Raw genomic sequence first — 20495 nt, 5'->3', positions numbered from 1 at the left:
CAAAGTACTGGAGCCTCAACTTGAGGATCTGTCCTTCCAGTGAGCACTCAGGGCTGATTACTTTAAGGATGGATAAGTTTGATCTTTTTGCAGTCCATGGGACTCTCAAGAGTCTCCTCCAGCACCATAATTCAAAAGCATCAATTCTTAAAATAAATCAACACAATCCCCTCAGATCCAGTGCTTTGCAACGGAAGCTGCTAGCACATCATTCAGTTGCAACTCATCTATAGATTAGTCACCAAGGTGAGAAATCAGATGGAGGTGGTCAGGGGCGTCGCTAGGGGGGTGCGGTGGGGGCGGTACGCCCCCGGGCGACAGGGGCCACAAGCGGCGGGTGGGGGCGAGAAGCGGCGGGTGGGGGCGACAAGTGGCGCCACTCCCCAGGCAACGCCGGTCACCCCGGGAGCAGCAGCGCTGCACGGATGGGGTGCTCCCTCGGCCGTGCGCTGTTGCTCCCGGGGCGACCGGAGCGAGCGGCGGCGCATGGGGGTGACAAGCGGCAGCCCCTCCCGCCATTCCCAAGCGCTGCCGCTCCCTCCGTCACCCCAGGAGCAACAGCGCACGGCCGAGGGAGCACCCCGTCCGTGCAGCGCTGCTGCTCCCGGGGTGACCGGCAGCGTGGGGAGTGGCAGGAGGGGCCGGCGCTTGTCAGCCCCACGCGCTGCCGCTGGCTCCGTCCCCCCGGGAGCAGCAGCGCACGGTGTGTGCGGTGCTGCTGCTCCTGGGGCAACGGAGCGAACGGCGGCACGTGGGGGGGACAAGAGGCAGCCCCTCCCACCATTCCCACGCGCTGCCGCTCCCTCCGTCACCCTGGGCGCACTCTGTCATCGGATCGCCGCTTCCACAGCCTCCTTTTGAGCCGGAGAGCTTAAAAGCGAGCTCTTCGGCTTAAAAGAGGGCTGCAGAAGCGGCGCCGGCACCCCCGGAAACGCCCTGGGGGCGGAGCGTCATGACGTCACAATGTGATGTCACGACGCCCCGCCCCCGGGGCGTTTCCTTTGCCGCCCCGGGTACCGCGGAGCCTTACTCCGCCACTGGAGGTGGTGATCCTGCGCCTGAGCAACGAGATTTGGTCAGAAGCACACATCAGAGATGCAGCCTCAAAATGAACAAACCTCTCGGAGAACCTCTCTCGAGAATGATTTGCTCGCATGCCCAGCCAGAAGCGTGAGTTGCCAGCCTGCCTACCAGCTTGGTGACTAAAGATTCTACCATAGTCAGCTGAATATTCTGCCCACCGTCCATCAGTAACTTGGATATGGGTTTCCCTGGTGCAACTTGTCATCTTAAGTATTCAGTGGTACATTTCACACCAAAATTTGCAGGTGCTGCAATAAAGGGAATGAGGCACCAGCTGTTATTTCTACCCTATTCATTATTCATTGTTATTGCTGCGCCACATGCAAGCATCAAGATGAGAAGAAGGGGGCTGGTTTTTTGGGGGGGAGGGAACAAGCAAACCTCAAAGTAATTGGATTAGCAGTTTTCAAATACAGAAAAGTGGGGGCAGTGAGCAATTGCTTTGCGTGGTCAAGGACAAGGGGTTAAAGGACTTAAAGCTGAAAGAGGCTGAATTGAAGGAAGGCTATTCTGAAGATAGGTGTAAGTCAAGAAACTGAGAAAATTGCCGGAGGAAGTTGTGAAATTCCACCCACCAGAGATTTTTCAGAAAACAGGCGAGACAAACATCTGTCATGGAAGGGTTTGGGTATTATGGGTTGATTAAATGCCTATATACGGTAAGTTCCTTCCAGGCTTTGAACTTTGCAATTCAGGATAAATACATGTTGTGTCAGAACTATACTTAAGGGGTAACTAATGTGGTGCCGTCCAGATGTTATTGGACCACAACTCCCATCATCCCTGATTATTGACCATGCTAACTAGGGCTGATGGGAGTTGTAGTCCAACATCTGGAGGCGACCATGTTGGCCACCTCTGCTATGGTTCATCTGGCACCATAAAGCTTAGAATAGAAAGTGTCATCTAATACGTTCTTTGTGCTTCTGATCCCCATTTCTTAATGCTGGTCATCGACCGTAATAATATAGATTAGAAAGTGCCATCAGAAAGCAAAAACTGCAGCCAGAAATGACATATGTGAACTGAAAATTCATTAATTGGAAGACAGGATATAAATGTGTTTTTTAATAATAATAATAATAATAATCTTCCCTAGAAGCTGTTTGTCACGAGGGGTTATAAGTAATGTACATTTTGTAGCCTGGGCCTCTCAGATTTAAAATGAGCTTTAAATTGTGTTCCAATTCTGTTACAGTTTTTTAAATTGAATTTTTAATAGCTTTTTACTGTTCTATTTTGTATTTTAATGCTTGCTTGTTATTGCTTTGTGAGTTGTTGAGAAAAGTCCTGTCATGAGTTAAATAAAAAAATGCAAGAAATACAGAAATCCGGGATCCAATCCCTGTCATCTCTTGACAGAGGCTGACAGAGGTAGAGGCTGGGAAAGACTTTGGGGAGCTAAAGATGGATAAGGTAGACCAGGGTTTCCCAAACTTAGGCTTCCAGCTGTTTTTGGACTACAACTCCCATCATTCCTGGCCACTGGGTCCTGCTAGCTAGGGATTATGGGAGTTGTAGTCCAAAAACAGCTGGGGACCCAAGTTTGGGAAACTCTGATGTAGACAATCCTGAGCTAGATGGACCGACGATGATCTAGCTTGGTCTAAAGAAGCTTCCTTCAAAACTGCAATGACAAGCGGCACAAGATGTTTTGCTTGTGGAGAATGGCGGTGGGGCACAATTTATGGGACGGAAGCAGCTGCACCTTTGAGGTGCCCCTGGTAAAACTCCATGGGGGATCAAAATGGCCTGGTCTGAATGTAGCTACACACATCTTCATCCATAGGTGTGTAGGGTTCATAGCTCTGTGGCAAAACATATGCTATGCATGCAGAAGGTCCCAGTTTGGGTCTCTGTTATCATAGAATAGTAGAGCTGAAAGGTACCCCAAGAGTCATCTAGTCCAACCCCCTGAAATGAAGGAATCTCATTTCCTCTTCAAATAGTGTCAGGTAACCAGGCTGGGAATTACTTGTTCCTGAGGCCCTGGAGAGTCACAGACAATGACAATAGGCAATATTAGGGTGGGAAGAGAGAATAAGTTTGCAGAGCAATGGGCTAAGAAACACCGCCAAAGTTAGGTAGGCAGTTAATTCACCACCAATGTGTCTCCTGAATCTCAGTTTGGGGCATATCTCTTGATTGGTTGTGATTCGTGCAGAGACGCAATGGGCAGCCTCTTCTATGGAAGGACAGTTCCGCTGCATGGCTGTATCAGCAGTGTCTTCAACCACACCAGAGAAAGGCAGTGGGCAGAATTACCTGCAAGTCCAGAGCACTGGGTGTAGCAGGCAGTCCCCTGCTTTGAGCTCACAGGAACGTTTCATCCCTACATTTTAACAGAACACATCCATTCACTTGCAACACACTAGGACGTGCAACACAAGAACGCCAATTGGGAATTGCTGCCTTGGTGCTAACGCCCCTGACTTTCAAGTGATTCTCGAGTCCTGTATGTGAGAACCCACTCATGATAAAAAGTGAAAGTAGGCAGGTTTTAAATGCAACAACACTGCAGACTCCCACTCTTACTATAATGCAACCTAGCGTAGCTGTATTGCGAGAGGCTCAGATATGTAATTACAAATGCAGAGGGGGCGTTCTTTCCCCCCTTCTGCATATATACACCAAAACAGCTCCCTTTATCTTTTTATAGTCATTTTCCATTAATACTTTATAAATGAAAAAATACTTACTGGATGGATAATCCTTTCATTATTGTAGCTTTCTGCTTTCGTGTTTTCTGTATGTTTCAATCTTGGCGGCCAAGCTTACACAATGGGAGTTAACTGGTTGGGAAAGATTTGTACAGGATGTACTAGAAGGATTATGGTTTTATCCCATGAATCCAGATGTTAATGTTGGGAATAATGTACTGACCACTGTATATTACAAGATATTTAGGCTGGGTTGTTGATTTTTGAAATCTTGGTTTATTACTCTATACAAAGGTTAAAAAAAGGTAAAAGACCCCTGGACGGTTAAGTCCAGTCAAAGGAGACTATGGGGTTGCAGCGCTCATCTCGCTTCAGGCGGAGGGAGCCGGCGTTTGTCCACAGACAGCTTTCCAGGTCATGTGGTCAGCAGGACTATACCGCTTCTGGCGCAATGGGACATTGTGACAGAAACCAGAGTGCATGGAAGCACCGTTTACCTTCCTGCCATAGCAGTACCTACTTATCTACTCACACCTGTATGCTTTTGAACTGCTAGGTTGGGAGGAGCTGGGACAGAGCAACAGGAGCTCATTCCATTGCGGGGATTTGAACTGCCGACCTTCCGATCGGCAAGCCCAAGAGGCTTAGTGGTTTAGACCACAGCACCACCCGCGTCCAGCTAAGAATGCAATCCTATCTTGCCCAACGAATTGCCAAGCATACAGACAGCCTTCAGCCGGGACATGGGCTACCCTTGAACTAGGAGGAAGCCTTTTCTGCCCATTAAAATGCTAATTCCAATTTAGGGCTCATCCAGACTTCCATTTGTGCCACAATTCTAGGCATAGGATCTGCGCTTTTTCCAATATAATTTTCAATATAATTATCGTCTATTACCAAAATTCCTATTACCAAAATACTATTATTTATCCTTGTCATTCTGCTGCTCCTATCTCAAATCCTGCCTGCAATTTCATTTATTTGTAGTGCTTTTCCAAATAGTCTAAAAATTCTTCTCTTTTTAAAAAATCATCATTTTGATCTTTTAATATTGCTTTCAGCTTTGCCATTTCTGCATAGTTCATAACTGGCACAGGTTTTTTTGCCTTGCCACTTTCCCCAGGAAAACCCACTCTTTAATACAGAATTGGAACAAACAGTAATTCAGGTCTTTTACAGATTGCTGTTTGCTCCAATTCAGAAGTAAAAGGAAGTCTGGATGAGCTCTTAGTGGAAGAGCATCCCATGGAAACAGGGAACCCAAATCCAGAGGAGTCTCTCTGCTCATGCCTCCATTTATGGAAGACTTCACACAGGCTCATTCTCAAGATCTTATGGGCCTCTGGAATTTATTCACTCCTTCTCATACGGTAACCAAGTAACATAACCCCTGGGGCACTGTGAGAGTTCTTCCACTAGCTCAGGAGTGGGGGAATTATAGTTGGACTCCAACTCCCATCAGCCACAGCCAGCAAGGCCAATGGGCAGATGTGATGGGAGCTGTAGTCCAGACACATCTGGAAGGGCCATAGCTTTGCATACAACAATCCACAGAACAAGAATAATACATTTTCTCAAAATTATTGAGATTTGTGCCATTGCTCATTCCAGAGAGACAACTATTAAGAGATACAGCAAAAGACAACACCTTTACATTATGGACTCTCAGTCTTGCCTCTAGGAGTTTCATTTCCTTTCCTGACAATCTGTGTGCCATTGTGTACCAACAGTGAATAATAAACCAGAAGCTTCAACCTTTTCCCCATCCTGGCTCTCCATGATGCTGTAGCCCACCTTCTGAAGAAGCTGACATCAGGTTGTTTCTGCACTGGTTCCCCATTGGCTTCTGAGGCTCTGGAGGATGCACTAAAAATCCCTATGCAATCTTGGCCCAGCTTGCCTAAGAGACTTCCCCTCTCCTGACAAAATGAGGAGGGACATTTTCCAAAGCAGACTGCCTGTGTGCCAAGTCAAGGCTACTATAGGCACATAGAGAAGCATTATGAGAGGCTCTGCCTCAACTCCGAAATTCTTATTTCCTGGAAGAGGGATAGCAAACCTGGCGCCCCTCCAAAATTGCTGGACTACAACTCCCAATCACCCTCCGTGAATGCTGTTGCTATTTTGCCACGGCTACATGCAGCAGATGAAAGCTGTTGCTGAACTGTGGCTACATGCAAGTTCCAATGTGGAAGTGATTTCAAATATACCGGTAACTGACCCTGCTCAGATTTGCATCTCCAGATAAAGGGAAGGAAAAAGACACAGACACAGACACAGACACACACACACACACACACCAGTTACATAAGCATACAACTTATTTTGCATCACTTGCGTCCAGAGTGGATAAGTTTGCAAATTTCACCAGGATCACTGCCCTCCAGCAGACTGTGCAACCCTTTCAACAGAACCACATGAAAAATACTGTCAGCCAAATAGTCTACTTGCCTTGCTGGTTGGATTTTACATAGGGACGCAAGAAACTGCCTTATACCAAGTCAGAACTGTGGTCCATATACTGGTAGCTCCAATTTTGCCTATACCGAATGTCAGAGACTCCACAAAATTTCAGACAGGGAACCTTCCCCAGTCCTGCCCGGAGATGCCAGAGATTGAATTTGGGTCCTTCTGCATGCAGTGCAGATGCTCTACCCCTGAGCTACAGGTCTCCCTCAAGAACCAGATGAAAGGTTGGATGCTGAAGCGAGACATTTGTCTGCAGTTCAATTTTAGATCCCCTGGCGTTTCAAAATAAAGATTTGCAAGGACATTTGCTTGTGCTAGATATTGGATTTCCTGGTCTGCAAAAGACACTAAAAGGGGAAATTGTCCAAATTCCCTTCTCACAGGGCCTTCGGCCAGATTATGCAGCCAATGAACCAGGATTACAAAATCTGGCAAAATTACAGAGATCAGAATGTCTGCAGCTGTGCCAAGATGGAACACTTGTTTAAATTAAATTCACCAGTGTAGCTAATTTAATGCTCGCTGCTAGATTATTTCTTTTGTTGGCTGGGTACCTTTTCTTTTCTAGTGATTTCAATGGTCATTAATTAACTTGTATTATCACTGCTATTATCGTTGTTAGTTCTGCTTTTAACTCAGCCTTGCAAATAAATGCTTACAATTTACTAGCCCACATAAAAAAGTGATAGCCTACACATGTTCAGTTGTGACACTAAGTTCTCTTTAAGTTTACCTAAGTCTTCCCCAGCTTGGGGATACCTTATTGCCAGGAAGAAGCTTTCTTATTTACCAGAGATAAGTGGCTATTTACAAATCTATTTTAAGTTGGGGTGGGGATATTTTGAAATTGTCACGAGCAGCCTTGGAGATCTGTTTCTGGGCTAAAGGGTGGTTTAAACCTTGGAAAAAAATAAAGCCAATCTATTTTACAAATCAAAATTCAAATACAACACTCTTTTAAGTGAGTTAAAAGGTAAAGGGACCCCTGATCATTAGGTCCAGTCACGGACGATGCTGGGGTTGCGGCGCTCATCTCGCTCTATAGGCTGAGGGAGCCGGCATACAGCTTCCAGGTCATGTGGCCAGCATGACTAAGCTGCTTCTGGAAAACCAGAGCAGCGCACGGAAACACCATTTACCTTCCCGCTGGAGCGGTACCTATTTATCTACTTGCACGTTGATGTGCTTTTGAACTGCTAGGTGGGCAGGAGCTGGGACTGAGCAATGGGATTCATCACGAGGATTCAAACCGCCAACCTTCTGCTTGGCAAGCCCTAGGCTCTGTGGTTTAGACCACAGCGCCACCCGTGTCCCTTTAAGTGAGTTACTAATCTGCAAAAAATAAAATAAAAAATAAAAAAATTGTATTAGCCTGCTGAAAGCTGTTCTTTCCTCCTTCACCAACCTGCCCACTCACTATCATAGAAGTCCTTCTTACTTCTCTCTAGGCTACAACACTGGTGTAATGTATATCTGTTTGGCTGTCAGAAAGTTCAGTACTTGCACTGTAGCCTTTAAGAGGGAATTAAAATTGGGCAGCAGGAATCATAATGTTCCAGTTTACAGTTGCAGATATTAAAGCTTTATTTGATATAACTTAAGTCTATCCTCACCCCCCACTAGATCATGGATGAAAAACCTGGCAGGAGCAGATGATAGTTGGAGTTCAAGCACATCTGGAAGACCACACAAGTTCCCCATCCCTGGCTAAGATAAAGAGAGACTTTTAACATGGAAGAAAGTGTCTCGTGTTCATTTAGGAGCATCCATTTTCCCCAAGTTGTCCCATGGAAAATGCCAAACTCTCATGTCAGCACAAAAGAAGACTGTGAAATGTGACAAAATCTTCTTTCCTTTTTGGCAGTATTTCGGGCATTTCAGTCACTCCAAAGCTGCTTCTGAACGAGAGTTAATACTTTGAACTGTGTGAGAATAGGAAGGCCAGGAGAGTAATGAAGCTTCTTGACCTCGTTGCCCACAATGTACCATCTTAAGTACCACTGAATGCAGTAATTATTGGAAACCTCAGAAAGAAATATCTTCCCCTGGAAGAGTTTTAATGAAGCTATTAACTGTGCATCAAAAGAAAGCCACATTGCATTGTAAGGATGTGTTTAGCCGGCCCCGCCCTTCAACGATAAGCCATTGCAGAGATTTAAACACGGCTTTACTCAAAGCACAAAATAACCAAACCAGAGAGTTAATTTTGCTTGGAAGGAAATGCCCCTTTCAAACCTTTAGTCATAATTATCCCCTAGATTTAACTCTCATCAATGGAAGTAGAGGTCAACGCTCCTAGACATCTCCAATAATCCCACTTGGGGATAAACATGATAGATTTGTGCCAAAGATAGAGTTCTGAGGTTTGTTTTAAATTTCAGGAACAGACTCAGATTTAAGAAAATGGGGGGGGGGGAGATATCCATGTATAAGATGCCCCCCCCCTAATTTTTCACATTATTTTTTAGTGGGAAAACCTAGTCTTATACTCGGAAAAATATGGTACTTCCAAATATATTCTCACCTTCCAACTATTGCTAACTCACTAATACCACTCCTCCTGTTACAGATTTTGGAATTGCACAATCTGTCTGTCATGGTAACTTGCAGCCTGTTTCATGGCAAGGCAGAAATCTGTAATTTTCAATAACAGATTGTATGCCTGAAGAAAAAGTATCTTGGTACATCTGCTTCCACACTAGCTGTTTTAAACAAACAAACCATATTTTGTTCACTTGCTTGTTAGGTGGGATCTCAAACAACATCAGGACTAGCCTCGGAGCCTATTGCATTCCATGGTTTTCTGCGTTGTTTCCTTGTTTTCCGAAATCTGATTAATGTTGCAATGCCACACTGCCCAGCGAGGATTGGCAAAGTACTGTTAAAGCTTTCTGGGGTCTTAATCAGCCAATTCCTCCATTCAGCTTCTGCCTCTAATTGCTTCCTGTTCAGTGCAGTGTGGCGTCAGCAATTGCCCCAGAACTAGTTAGTTACTGCCTCATGTATTTCACAATTTAAACAGAGGAAATGGGTAGCGTGGGGAGAAAACTGTAATTGAAGCCCCCTGCCAAGCAGGGAACAGGAACCAACTAATTAAGGAGCAACTATCGTTTATACTGCTACCACATCGTGCTGAACAGGAAGCAATTAGAACTGGAAGCCACAAGGAGGAATTAAAATTGTGGAGCACCAACAGAACTTAATTTTGATTAAACACAGATGGGTGGTGGTCATAGAGATGGGAACTGACAGATAATATAGCACTACTGTATATTAAGAAGTTGGAACCACCTTTTCAATTCCATTTCAAGTTGATTGTAGAAGAGTAATGTCTCAGCAGTATCAAAGAGCCTTTTATTGAAGCAACTTAGATTGTATCAGAAATTTAAGCAGGAGTCAGGAAAGGCTAATAAATGCTGCTGCATAAAATGAGGGCTCCCCTGGAAATTGTAGCTCCATCAGCTATAGCTGAGGTTTGACAGTATTTTCGTGGTCTTAAGTATAGCAATTGAATACTATTCAGTAGCATTGTATGCCTTATCTCTGACATACACTATTTTTCAAAGACATTTTCAAAGGCTTTCGTCTGTTATCTCTGGGAGACTTCTGAGTAAATAAAAATAATAGTAATAATAATTCCCACACAGACCAAACAAAAATGTGCTGATACCAGCAGCACACAGGTTAATCCAAAAAAGCTTGGGTTTCAAATATATATATATATTGTATGGAGAGAGTGAGCCACTTCTGAGAAATATATCAGTCATACAAAAAAAGCGAGAAATAACAGAGATTTGAATTGTCTCTCTTGCCCTCTCTTCCCGTGACAGAAAGGAGATTGCATGGAATTTGAAATAGGTTCCTTCAAATTTTAGACCAGATCCTAGCCATTTAGGCATTGACTCTAAGCTGATTGCCTCAAGGAGACTGTTTCATTTTCATTGATAACAGCCAGCGGAGAGAGGATTTTCATTGTGGCTATGACATGAAGGGAGAGGGAAAGGAACTTCTTTTCTTCCCCACCACAGTCCCAATAAAAATCACACAGACACAGCTGCTGTCAGCCACCCGAAGACAAAACTCCCAATGGATGCTAAAGGAAACTTCCCTCTTGGGACTGATAGCAGCATCACCAAGGGCAAGTTTATCCCTCCCGCCAATGGTGAGACCCATGTTTTCTTTCTCCCGTACAAATAAATAGCTGCCATTCACTCATATAAGGAAAAAACAAACAGGCCACAGCATCGGGCAGCTGTCCAGGCAACCATGAGTCCATCCAGTGAACATCTGGGCCTTCAACCAAAGATCCACATCACTTGGTTTGGCCACCACGGAGTGTGTTGGGATGCCCTACTTCCCAGACTGCGTCAGGAATTTGTGTCTCATGCCCCGCCAGATGCGGTTGTGTTTCACCTGGGCGAAAACGATCTGCGCAAGGGCATCGTGCTGGTAAAAAGAGTGATCGCAGACTTGGAGCAACTCCATGCCATGCACCCTGACATTACCATCCTTTGGTCAGAATGTCAGGGCTGGCTGGCTTCTCCACACCACCACACCGGAGCCTCGTGGCGTTTTATGGCTTTATATTAGCAGAATTTACAAGCAGTCATTATCACTTAACGATCATTCATCTAAGTCACTTACTTCAGATACTTGTTAAGCCCTGCGTTTCCCCGGCCAGCAACCCAGAAAATGGTGAATGCGCTGGCCCCACCCCGTTCACCCCTCCTCTTCTCCACCCGATTCTGAGCTGGAACTTAACCTCCTTGGGTCCGCCTTCACCTTCTTCCTCCCTCACATCTCCCCCTCCCTCTGGGAAGCCTGATCCTTCTAACTCGCCCCTGACACAGAACTTATTCCACGTTTGCAATGGTGGGGTGCCCTCAAACCATCCAGGCTGAGGGCCGTCTTGGGGGCCGAGTCGTGAAGCACCTGGACATTAAAACCTACAGAAGGGAACTTTTTAGGCCTGACGGAGTGCAACTTACCACCACAGGAAATGAATGCTTGTTGGACAACATGGCCTCCTGGAATGGTTGTCAGACTGCTAAGGGTTTTTTCTAGGTGTAGGTAGTCTTAGCGGCGAGACCGCGATTTTGCAGTCTCGAGTGGCAGTTATAGGCCTTGGGCGGAATCCTTTAGTCTATCTTCCCTATCTTCCCTTTAGTCTATCTCCCCCCCCCCCAACTGTTGTTCTTTTCACAGCTGTGGTGATGTTCCAAGGGAAGGAGAGCTCTCGTTTGATAAATCAGCCCCACTGCAGATTTTGCTGATGCAATTACTTTGCACAGACTTCTGGCATGGCAGGTAAGCAGTCCACGCATTTGCCTGGCAAGTTTGGAAGGCAGTGCACGCAAGCTGTAATTATAGCTTTACAAAAAAAAAAAAACCCTCTAAGAACTGCATCTGATGAATCATTTATAGGAACACATGGCTCATCATTTCTTTCAACATACAAGATACTTCTGCGTAAAATGGTTTAAAAGCTTCATAATTAATCAACAAATTACTTGTGGAACATCAGAGACATCTGCGCATTTCAGAGTCATAGTTAGCATTCCGAAGTGACAAAGCCATGTGTTAACATTCTGGGAAACACCTAATGAAAGCCCCTCTGGTCCTCAATTACAATTAGATAGCAGACTGGTTAAGAGACAGGACTCAGCAGAAGTCAAGTAATTCGATCAGCTTCTTCTGGAAAGGACACGCTAGCAGTCAATGTGAGTGTCTAGGTCTGATTTGGGGGATCCGGTAATTCTGGTGTACGCGCCGCTACCAGTTCTGATCCTTCGGGACGCGGTGAAGCACATCCTCAAAAAGATGGTAAGGGGTGGCATGGGGCCGTCACTAGCTAAGCAGTCCATATTGCTGGATTTCATTGTAAGCCAAGAATGGATGTGGAAAACTGCCTGGCTTTTCCTGGGAAACTGGAATTCCCATACAGTGGTACCTTGGTTTAAGAACAGCTTAGTTTATGAACAACTTGGATTAAGAACGCCGCAAACCTGGAAGTAGGTGTTTTGGTTTGTGAACTTTGCTTTGGAATAAGAACATGTTCCGCTTCCTGTTGAGTGTGTTCCATTTGTAAATTGAGTCCCCTGCTGCTATGGGAAAGCACGCCTTAGTTTAAGAACGCTTTGGTTTAAGAATGGACTTCAGGAAGAGATTAAGTTCATAAACCAAGGTACCACTGTACTGCTGGCTGACCATTGCAGCAGCAAACAAGGAAAGCATTGTTTATATGCGAGAAAAACAATGAAGTGTTTTAAAAGGGGAGGGGGAAGGCATTATGACTACCCAGGCACTCTCTGAGCTTCACGTTTATTAATTTTTCAATTGATAAATGGTCTTCCACATGGGCCTCAAGGTGGTTTACATGACAACTACTAACAGCACAAGAAGCAAACACCTTAAGATAAGTGCTTTCTTCTATACTGCACCAAAACCTAAGACACGGGAGACCTTTTCACCCAGCTGGGAAAGCATGGTGAAACAAGAATGTCTCCAACTGTTTCTAGACACCGGTGGTATCTACAGAGCAAGGGCAGCCACACTGAAAGCCCTGCACCAAGTGTCGTGAGCTTATGATATTTTAGGGACTTCAACTAGAAACTCTCACGTAGAACACAATGACCTCGTGGGTATATAAGGTGGTATCTCAGATAAGCTAGCCCTAAGTTGTATGGCACCTTAAATGTTAGCACCAAAAACCTTCACTGTGTTAATTCTTGTTATACCTCCATGTGACTCATCTGTTGTTCAAATGTTTAGAGGCATTCCCTCCAGTGATGGGGGCAGTTCCAAGCCAGGTATTGATCTGCCCACCAGATCTGTGGCGACTCCTTTGGAGTCCACGTGAAAGCTGCAAACACTGAAACAGGAGCTGAAAGGACCTGTTGACTCTGCATGCTATACGTGGGTTTCTACGAGGCGAGACGTAGTGGTTACAGCGAGACTTTATGGAGAGAACAGAACAACAGGGGCAAAGCAACTGCTTATATGTATTTCTAAAGGCCTAGGCCACTCCCACTCTCAACGTGATTGGCTGTCTAAACCCCCAAGCTGTGAATCTCAGTGCTTAAGAGCCAATGCCAGTAGACCAAACCCTGAAGATGCCATGTGATTTGATATCATGCATCGAATCAGAACACAGGGGCTCAGAATCCTAGTCCAGATTCAAGCTCAGGCGAACACGGATCACTGAATACATAACAGCCCCAACAGCATCATCAGAACCATGTTGAGGCCTCATAACCTGTTCTACCACTCCTTAGATACTTCTATAGGGCTGCAGTTACAGCCCAATCTCTGCCAGGAGATGTGCTGGAATCTCAGAGATCTCTAGGTTCCTGAATAGTCCTGGGACTCAGCTATACTGCTGCAAATATAACGTTTTAAGTGCGTTTTAAGCACATTATACAAATGTGACACTAGATGGCGATGGCGAGCTTATGGCAAATTCAATATATTTTTCATTTCACATCTTTGTTTTAATATGTGTCCAGATTCCACCCTAGTTAGATGGTTGGGAGTAAACAGGACTTAGAGGCCTCTTTGCAGTGCCCCCTCCTAACCAGGCGGGGACCTTATTTGTCACCCTCCCCCCACCTTGCATTGTTGAATAGAGGCAAAGAGGAGAGGATCCCGTCTGGAAGTGTGTAGGTTGCAGAGAGGCCTCTAGGCCCTGGTTATGTCCTAATTACATCACTGGGAGCCTTGCAGGACCTAGAGGCTTTGCTGATTCAAAATTAATTCAGGAATAAAATTGGATTAATTTCCAGGCATCCAATGGATATCTGCTCAATTAATTTTGGTGGGTTTTTTTAATCATTTGAAATTGGATGTGGGGGCGGGGGGGGTTGATGTGTGACCATCCATCACTAATTCTCCCCATACCCAAAGTCACACGCCGCCCACCTGCCGCTGCCACCACTATTCAGGATCACCAGTCTCCCCACTTTAACTCTGGGTTAATTAAAGCACAATTAGTGTCACCCAGCCCTAGAGATTCCGTGCTAACAAGCATCAGAAGCAAAGTGACAAAATCATTTTTGACAGGCAAAATCATCCGCGTGTAATTCTCTTATGGTTAAAAGCTTTATAGTGATCTCCTAATTACAAGATTAAAAATTGAAGAAAATTATATTGATGACCCGAAATTAATAATACAAAATTTTGTAAAATATTATGGAAATCTGTACAAAAAAGGAAAACAGAATATAGAAGATATGGAACAATATTTAATTAATCACAAACTACCAATTATTACAGAAGATAAAATAAAAATATTGAATGCTCCGATAACAATAATGGATATTAAAGACGCAATAAAGAAATCTAAAGCAGGGAAAACACCAGGCCCTGATGGATTACCAGCTGAATTCTATAAAAAGATAGAGGATACAATATGTAAACAACTAAAAGAACTATTCAATGAGGTTATGGAAAAGGGTGATGTACCGAGCTCATGGACAGAAGGATTTATTACATTAATACCGAAACAAGGTGGGGACCCTGAACAGATGACAAACTATAGGCCAATATCGCTATTAAACAGCGATTACAAACTTTTTACAACAATATTGGCAAATAGGCTAAAAGAGATTTTGAAGGACATAATACATCATAATCAAGCGGGTTTCTTGCCGGGAAGGTACATCCAGAACAATACTAGAAATATTATCAATATCCTAGAATACCTGGAATTTAATCATGATAAACCAGCAGCCCTAATGTTGATCGACGCGGAAAAAGCGTTCGACAACATTTCATGGGAGTTTATGAAGAAACAAATACAATTAATGAAATTAGGAAAGGAGTTTGAGAGAGGGATTGGAGCAATTTATAATAAACAAAGTGCAAACTTAATAATCAACGGAAATATTACGGAAAGAATTGCAATTGAGAAGGGCACGAGACAGGGGTGTCCCCTCTCTCCATTACTATTCATTTTGGTATTGGAAACTCTGCTAAATTCAATTAGGAATAATGAAAGAATTAGAGGAATCAAAATAGGAGCAACATCCCATAAGATCCGGGCATTCGCGGATGATATAATAATCACTACTGAGGAACCTCAAAACAGTATCCCAGCAGCACTGGAAATGATTAATACTTTTGGGAACCTAGCTGGATTCAAGCTGAATGGGAAAAAAACAAATCTTTTAATTAAAAATATGGAAATAGAAGAAGCTAAAAAATTACAATTGATAACTGGCCTGGAAATCAAAAACAAAGTTAAATACCTGGGTGTGTGGATCACAGCAAAGTGCATCAATCTGTACCAGGACAACTACACCAAGGCATGGAATGAAATAAAAAGTAATATGGAAACATGGAATAAGTTGTACCTCTCGCTAACAGGAAGGATAGCTGTGGTGAAAATGAATATTTTGCCTAAGATGTGTTATTTATTCCAGACCATCCCTATATTAGGAGGGATGGACTGCTTTAAAAAATGGAGGAAAGACATATCAAAATTTATCTGGAGCGGGAGAAAACCCAGGATAAAGCATCAGATCCTTATAGATAAAAAAGAGAGAGGTGGCTTTGCCCTTCCAGAATTAGAGATATATCATACAGCTGCTGCCCTAACATGGTTAAAAGATTGGATAGATCTGGAAAATCCCGAAACATTAGATTTGGAGGGGTTTGATAACCGCTTTGGGTGGCACTCCTACCTGTTATACGGGAAGGTAAGCGCCCATAAAGGTTTCTTGAACCACATTATAAGAAAGTCCCTGTTTAAAATCTGGACAAAATATAGATGGATGCTGGAGCCAAAAATCCCATTATGGACATCGCCAATAGAAACAATCACAGTGAGGAGGAAGAATATGCAGGGCAAATGGGCAAGATATAGAACATTAATAAAGGAGGAGAATGGAAATATTGTATTAAAAGAGTACAAAGAGATAAGTAATCAACTGACAGGATGGTTACAGTACTTCCAGTTAAATGAAAGGTTCAAGACAGATAAAAAGGAGGGAATAGCCAATGAAACATCTAAATTTGAGGCGCAGTTAATTCAATCTAAAGGAAAATACATTTCCAAAATGTACGATCTTGTACTAGAATGGGAAACCAAAGAAGAACTGGTAAAAAGTGCCATGATAAAGTGGGCTCAAGATATTGGGCACAATATTTTCATGACGCAATGGGAGAAACTGTGGAAAGATGACATCAGATTTACAGCCTGTATTAATTTAAGGGAAAATGTCATGAAAATGATATACAGGTGGCACTATAGCCCAGTCAAATTATCAAAAATGTTTAAAAATCAGTCGCCCCTGTGTTGGAAATGTAAAAGTAGTTTGGGAACGTACTTCCACATGTGGTGGGAATGTGAGAAAGTTAAGGAGTACTGGGGAAAGGTTCATAATGAATTAAAAAAACTTCTGAAAATCTCTATAAAGAAAAAGCCAGAAACCTTTCTCCTGGGAATACTACCTCCAGAAATTAAGACAGAAAAAAGATCATTAACAATGTATGCCCTCACAGCGGCCAGAATTCTTTTAGCGAGAAACTGGAAGGGAGAGAGTATCCCCACAATATGTGATTGGCAAGCTTTAATGACAGAATATATGCAGTTAGCGGCAATGACGGGAAGAATGAGAGGTCAATTCAAACAAAAAACACAAAAAGAATGGGAAGTTTTTATTGATTATTTAAACCAGTACAGTAACATCAAAATCTCCTGGCAATAGGAAGGTGAAATCTGCGTAGGTACTGAATATCAACATATCATTAGAAAGAAATAGAAGACTAGACTGGATGTAACAAGACCTGTGTGAGAAAAAAAAAAGGTTAAGATAAAGAAACAAAGAGCACGAACGGAAGTCCAATTTATGTATTTGTATATTGTATATTGTATTAGTGTTGTAAGTTGTAAAATTAATGTAGTTTTTTTTATTCCTTTTCTTTTCTTTTTTCCCTTTCCCCTTTTGCTTCTTCCCCTTTTTTTCTTTCTTCCTCCCCCCCTTCCTTTTTCCCATCCCCTCCTAATCCCACTCTTTTTTTATCCTTTTTCGTTTGTCTTTTGACCCTCTTTTTAGGATTATTCTTTTAATATTGTTAAATTATGTACGGGTTGTATATAGAGGTGTGTGTGTTTCCTTTCTGTGTGTGTTTTGAAATTGTTATGTATTCTGTTGAGTTATGTGTATGATTTTGCTGTATAATAAAATTTAATAAAATTTAAAAAAAAAAAAAAAAAAAAGCTTTATAGTGAGAGCACCCAAAAAGAGTCAGATGTAGAAGATTCTTTGGGATGTTTGAAATAGTTGTTCTTACACCAATAATCTTATTGCTTTATTCTTTCCTTAAGGGTTTTGTTTTTACAATCAAGTGGTGTATAAATTTTATGAAATAAATAAATCTGCAACATTCTCTCTCTTAGTTGTGCCATATTTTTATGACTACAGAACACCGAGTGCTTTCGGAGTGGGGGGGAACAGAATTTGAGTTTCAAAAGAAATAAAAACGTGTTACCATCTCACACATTCTCATTTTGGCTTACTTTAAAAGCTAAGCTGCTACAAAGCCACATGACCAAAAGAAGGGCTGGATGTGGAATGATCAGAACAAGGGTAGTCAGTGCAGTACTACAACTCCCATCAGTCCCAGCCAGCATAGGCCACAGTCAATGGTGTTGGGAGTTGTAGTCCAAAATATCTGGAGGGCAACCATGTTGACTATCCCTGAATTAAAGAATAACATTACCATTTGGGCTTATCAAAACTTTTAAAACATTTTTAAAAATCCCACTCCAAATGTTAACAAGTTTGGACAGACTGGAGTAAAGTGATATATTTGCCTTTATTTAACTATCTTGTTTTAGAATAAGGTGGCTGAAATATGTTCTGGGATAACTGATATATCTTAACAGGTCTGCAGAGAGATCCTTGTTCAACTGGACCAACAATACACGACTGTTTTTTAATTTGCTTTACTTAAGGAACAGGAAGCCAACATACCACGTCAATTATCTGCAGCAATGACAGTTGCAGCTCCACGACGAGGGGCTGTGAGTCATTCACTACCGGCCGTTCTAAGCTGTTATAGTTCTTCAGTAATTCTCTGTAGAGCCGTCTTTGGTTTTCACCTTGCTGGGAGACTATGGGAAGAAGGAAAAAGCACCATAAGAGGTCATCTTAATTATGACACAGTGGTTTTCAGTCTTCAGTGTGTATAGAAGCAGAACTAGGTTCAAATCCCTGGTCAGTTCTGTTACTTAGGAATGACTGGTGTCAGGAGTGGACCCAGTAATCAGAAATCACTGCTCACACCAACTTTGTCTTGGAGAAATCCTTGATATTTCCAGATGTTCACACACACACACTGACATTGTAACCCTTTATTGTGGACAACAAATGTGGGTTCTGCAAGCCCTTAAGGTAGCTAAGATAGTGCAAGGGCAAACATCTATCGCCCAGTTGTTTGAAGATCTCTCTGCCCTTTCTACATCTGAATGTGTGGCTTACAGTCGTAAAATTTCATTTAGATGCGTTTCTGGACTGCCTATATTAATTTGTATGTTTAAAACAGGATTCATAGGATATTTTTCTTGTTGACATCAGCTGGCAATGCCAGCATAATTTCCATGCATGTCGGAGTCCTCTTTTTCTGGTGATGCTTAAGAGATCACACTATTGGAATGAGGGTGAAATACAGATGTAATTTTAATTCTTAGATCATAGGTGACTTCAGCTTAGCAGAAAAAGACTCCATACAACTCTTTGAAAATCCCTTTATTTGTGTGGATGGCAGAGCTCAGCTCTCTCTGTTTTGCGCAAAGTTCATTAAACGAAACTACACTGTGCACTCATTTGAGGAAATAACGCACGCATCATCCTTTCTGTACTTGAGAACAAGTAAAGTGAGCATTACATTTTATTAGACTTCAACGCCGCTTAACAATTCCAAATGTTTAGTGAAGCGTGTCTTATCAAGCTGTACGTTATTGCAAACTTTCTCCAGGGAATGGGGAAACATGAGAATGTTCTTCGCTATTGCTGCAGTTTGCGTAGATTTCGTGTCACCTCTCTTTATGAACTGAAGGAGCTGTCACTTGTTCTCACAGTAAAGAGAAAAGCTTGTTTACCCCACCTATGGTTTTTAGCATAACAAAGGGTGTTTTGCATCTGTCTGTTTGCATCCAGATTTAATTTTCCTTAATATAATATTATGCAGATTCCTATGCAAGCAGAGCGGTTGGGTTCCTGGCAAGTCACCAAGGCAGCTGTTGGTGTTGTACATGGTTAGCCTCTCTAATCAAGCTATGTGTTGTTGCTCTTGCGATAGCCCCTGAGCAAAACTAGATGTGGAACCAAGAAAATGTGCTGCGGGAACAAGAAAGAAACCCGAAGTAAAAAAAGGACAAAAGGACAATTACAGAGTAACAACTGAAAAGTTATACGGACACAAATGTGCACACGTATCCAAGCTCTCAAGTTCTCCAATAATGCACCACACAGGTGTAGATGCAGTGCAATTTGTATACCACCCAATTAACACAACTCAGGTAGGTGCAGATTGTATTTTCAGAGGCTCCCACTAGCTATTATTGTATAAATTCAACAGGCTGTAATATGGGCCAGACATGAGAAAGGGATGTCAAGGTGCACAAGAGGTATTCAGGGAGGTTGTTGCAGTGCAAACGCATTGGTGGAGCTAATCTGACACTTCTGCTGTTGTGCTTGCGCTACGACAACCTCCCTGCCCCCTCAACCCTCACCCTCACTTTTGGTAAGCAACAGAGATCCATTGGCGTGGCTCCATTCCACTTTGCAGGCAGCTCTTCTGCTTGAGGCACCTGGAATTAAACAGGGATGGTTGTGTCACAGACAGGGGTGCCAACTTGAATAAAATCTTGGGGGGGGGGGGCAAGTAAGCAGATGCACACCATTTGAATGGCAATGTCCATCAACTTTGGGGGAACCCAGCCCCTTCAAATATTTTATTGGGCGGGGTGAAGGGACCTCGGCTCCTAGGAGTTCGTTCCTATGGTCACAGATGGTAAATAATGATTGGCAAGTGAAGGAATGATGAGAAGTTATTATAATCCACCTAAGGTGTAAATAATAAGTGTTACTGTCTTCTTAAATTATAAACAGCAGTGCAGGGGGAGTGTCTATTTATGTATATGTTTCTAGGATATATATTGCATCCTTCATTGTGAAGTGATCCTGGTGGAGATCACAATAGTATAAAACACAACATAACAACAACATATAGCTAAAAACTTAAAAAGCAGAGACATCACCTTGCCGACAAAGGTCCGTA

General features: G+C 43.0%; 1 protein-coding gene across 1 annotated transcript in view; it reads right to left on the bottom strand.

Annotated features, from left to right (window-relative positions):
• Positions 1–20495, bottom strand: part of LOC117060956 (neuronal acetylcholine receptor subunit alpha-7-like) — a 106014-nt gene that overhangs the window by 56175 nt on the left and 29344 nt on the right. Inside the window, exon 2 of the mRNA XM_033173579.1 lies at positions 18188–18327. Within this exon, the coding sequence (XP_033029470.1) occupies positions 18188–18327 (140 nt within the window). The remainder of the gene's footprint in view (positions 1–18187; positions 18328–20495) is intronic.

Source organism: Lacerta agilis, chromosome 16, assembly GCF_009819535.1.
Source record: "Lacerta agilis isolate rLacAgi1 chromosome 16, rLacAgi1.pri, whole genome shotgun sequence".
NCBI lineage: Eukaryota > Metazoa > Chordata > Lepidosauria > Squamata > Lacertidae > Lacerta > Lacerta agilis.
Note: the sequence above shows the minus strand (reverse complement) of the source record. Positions and strands in the feature narration are given on the sequence as shown.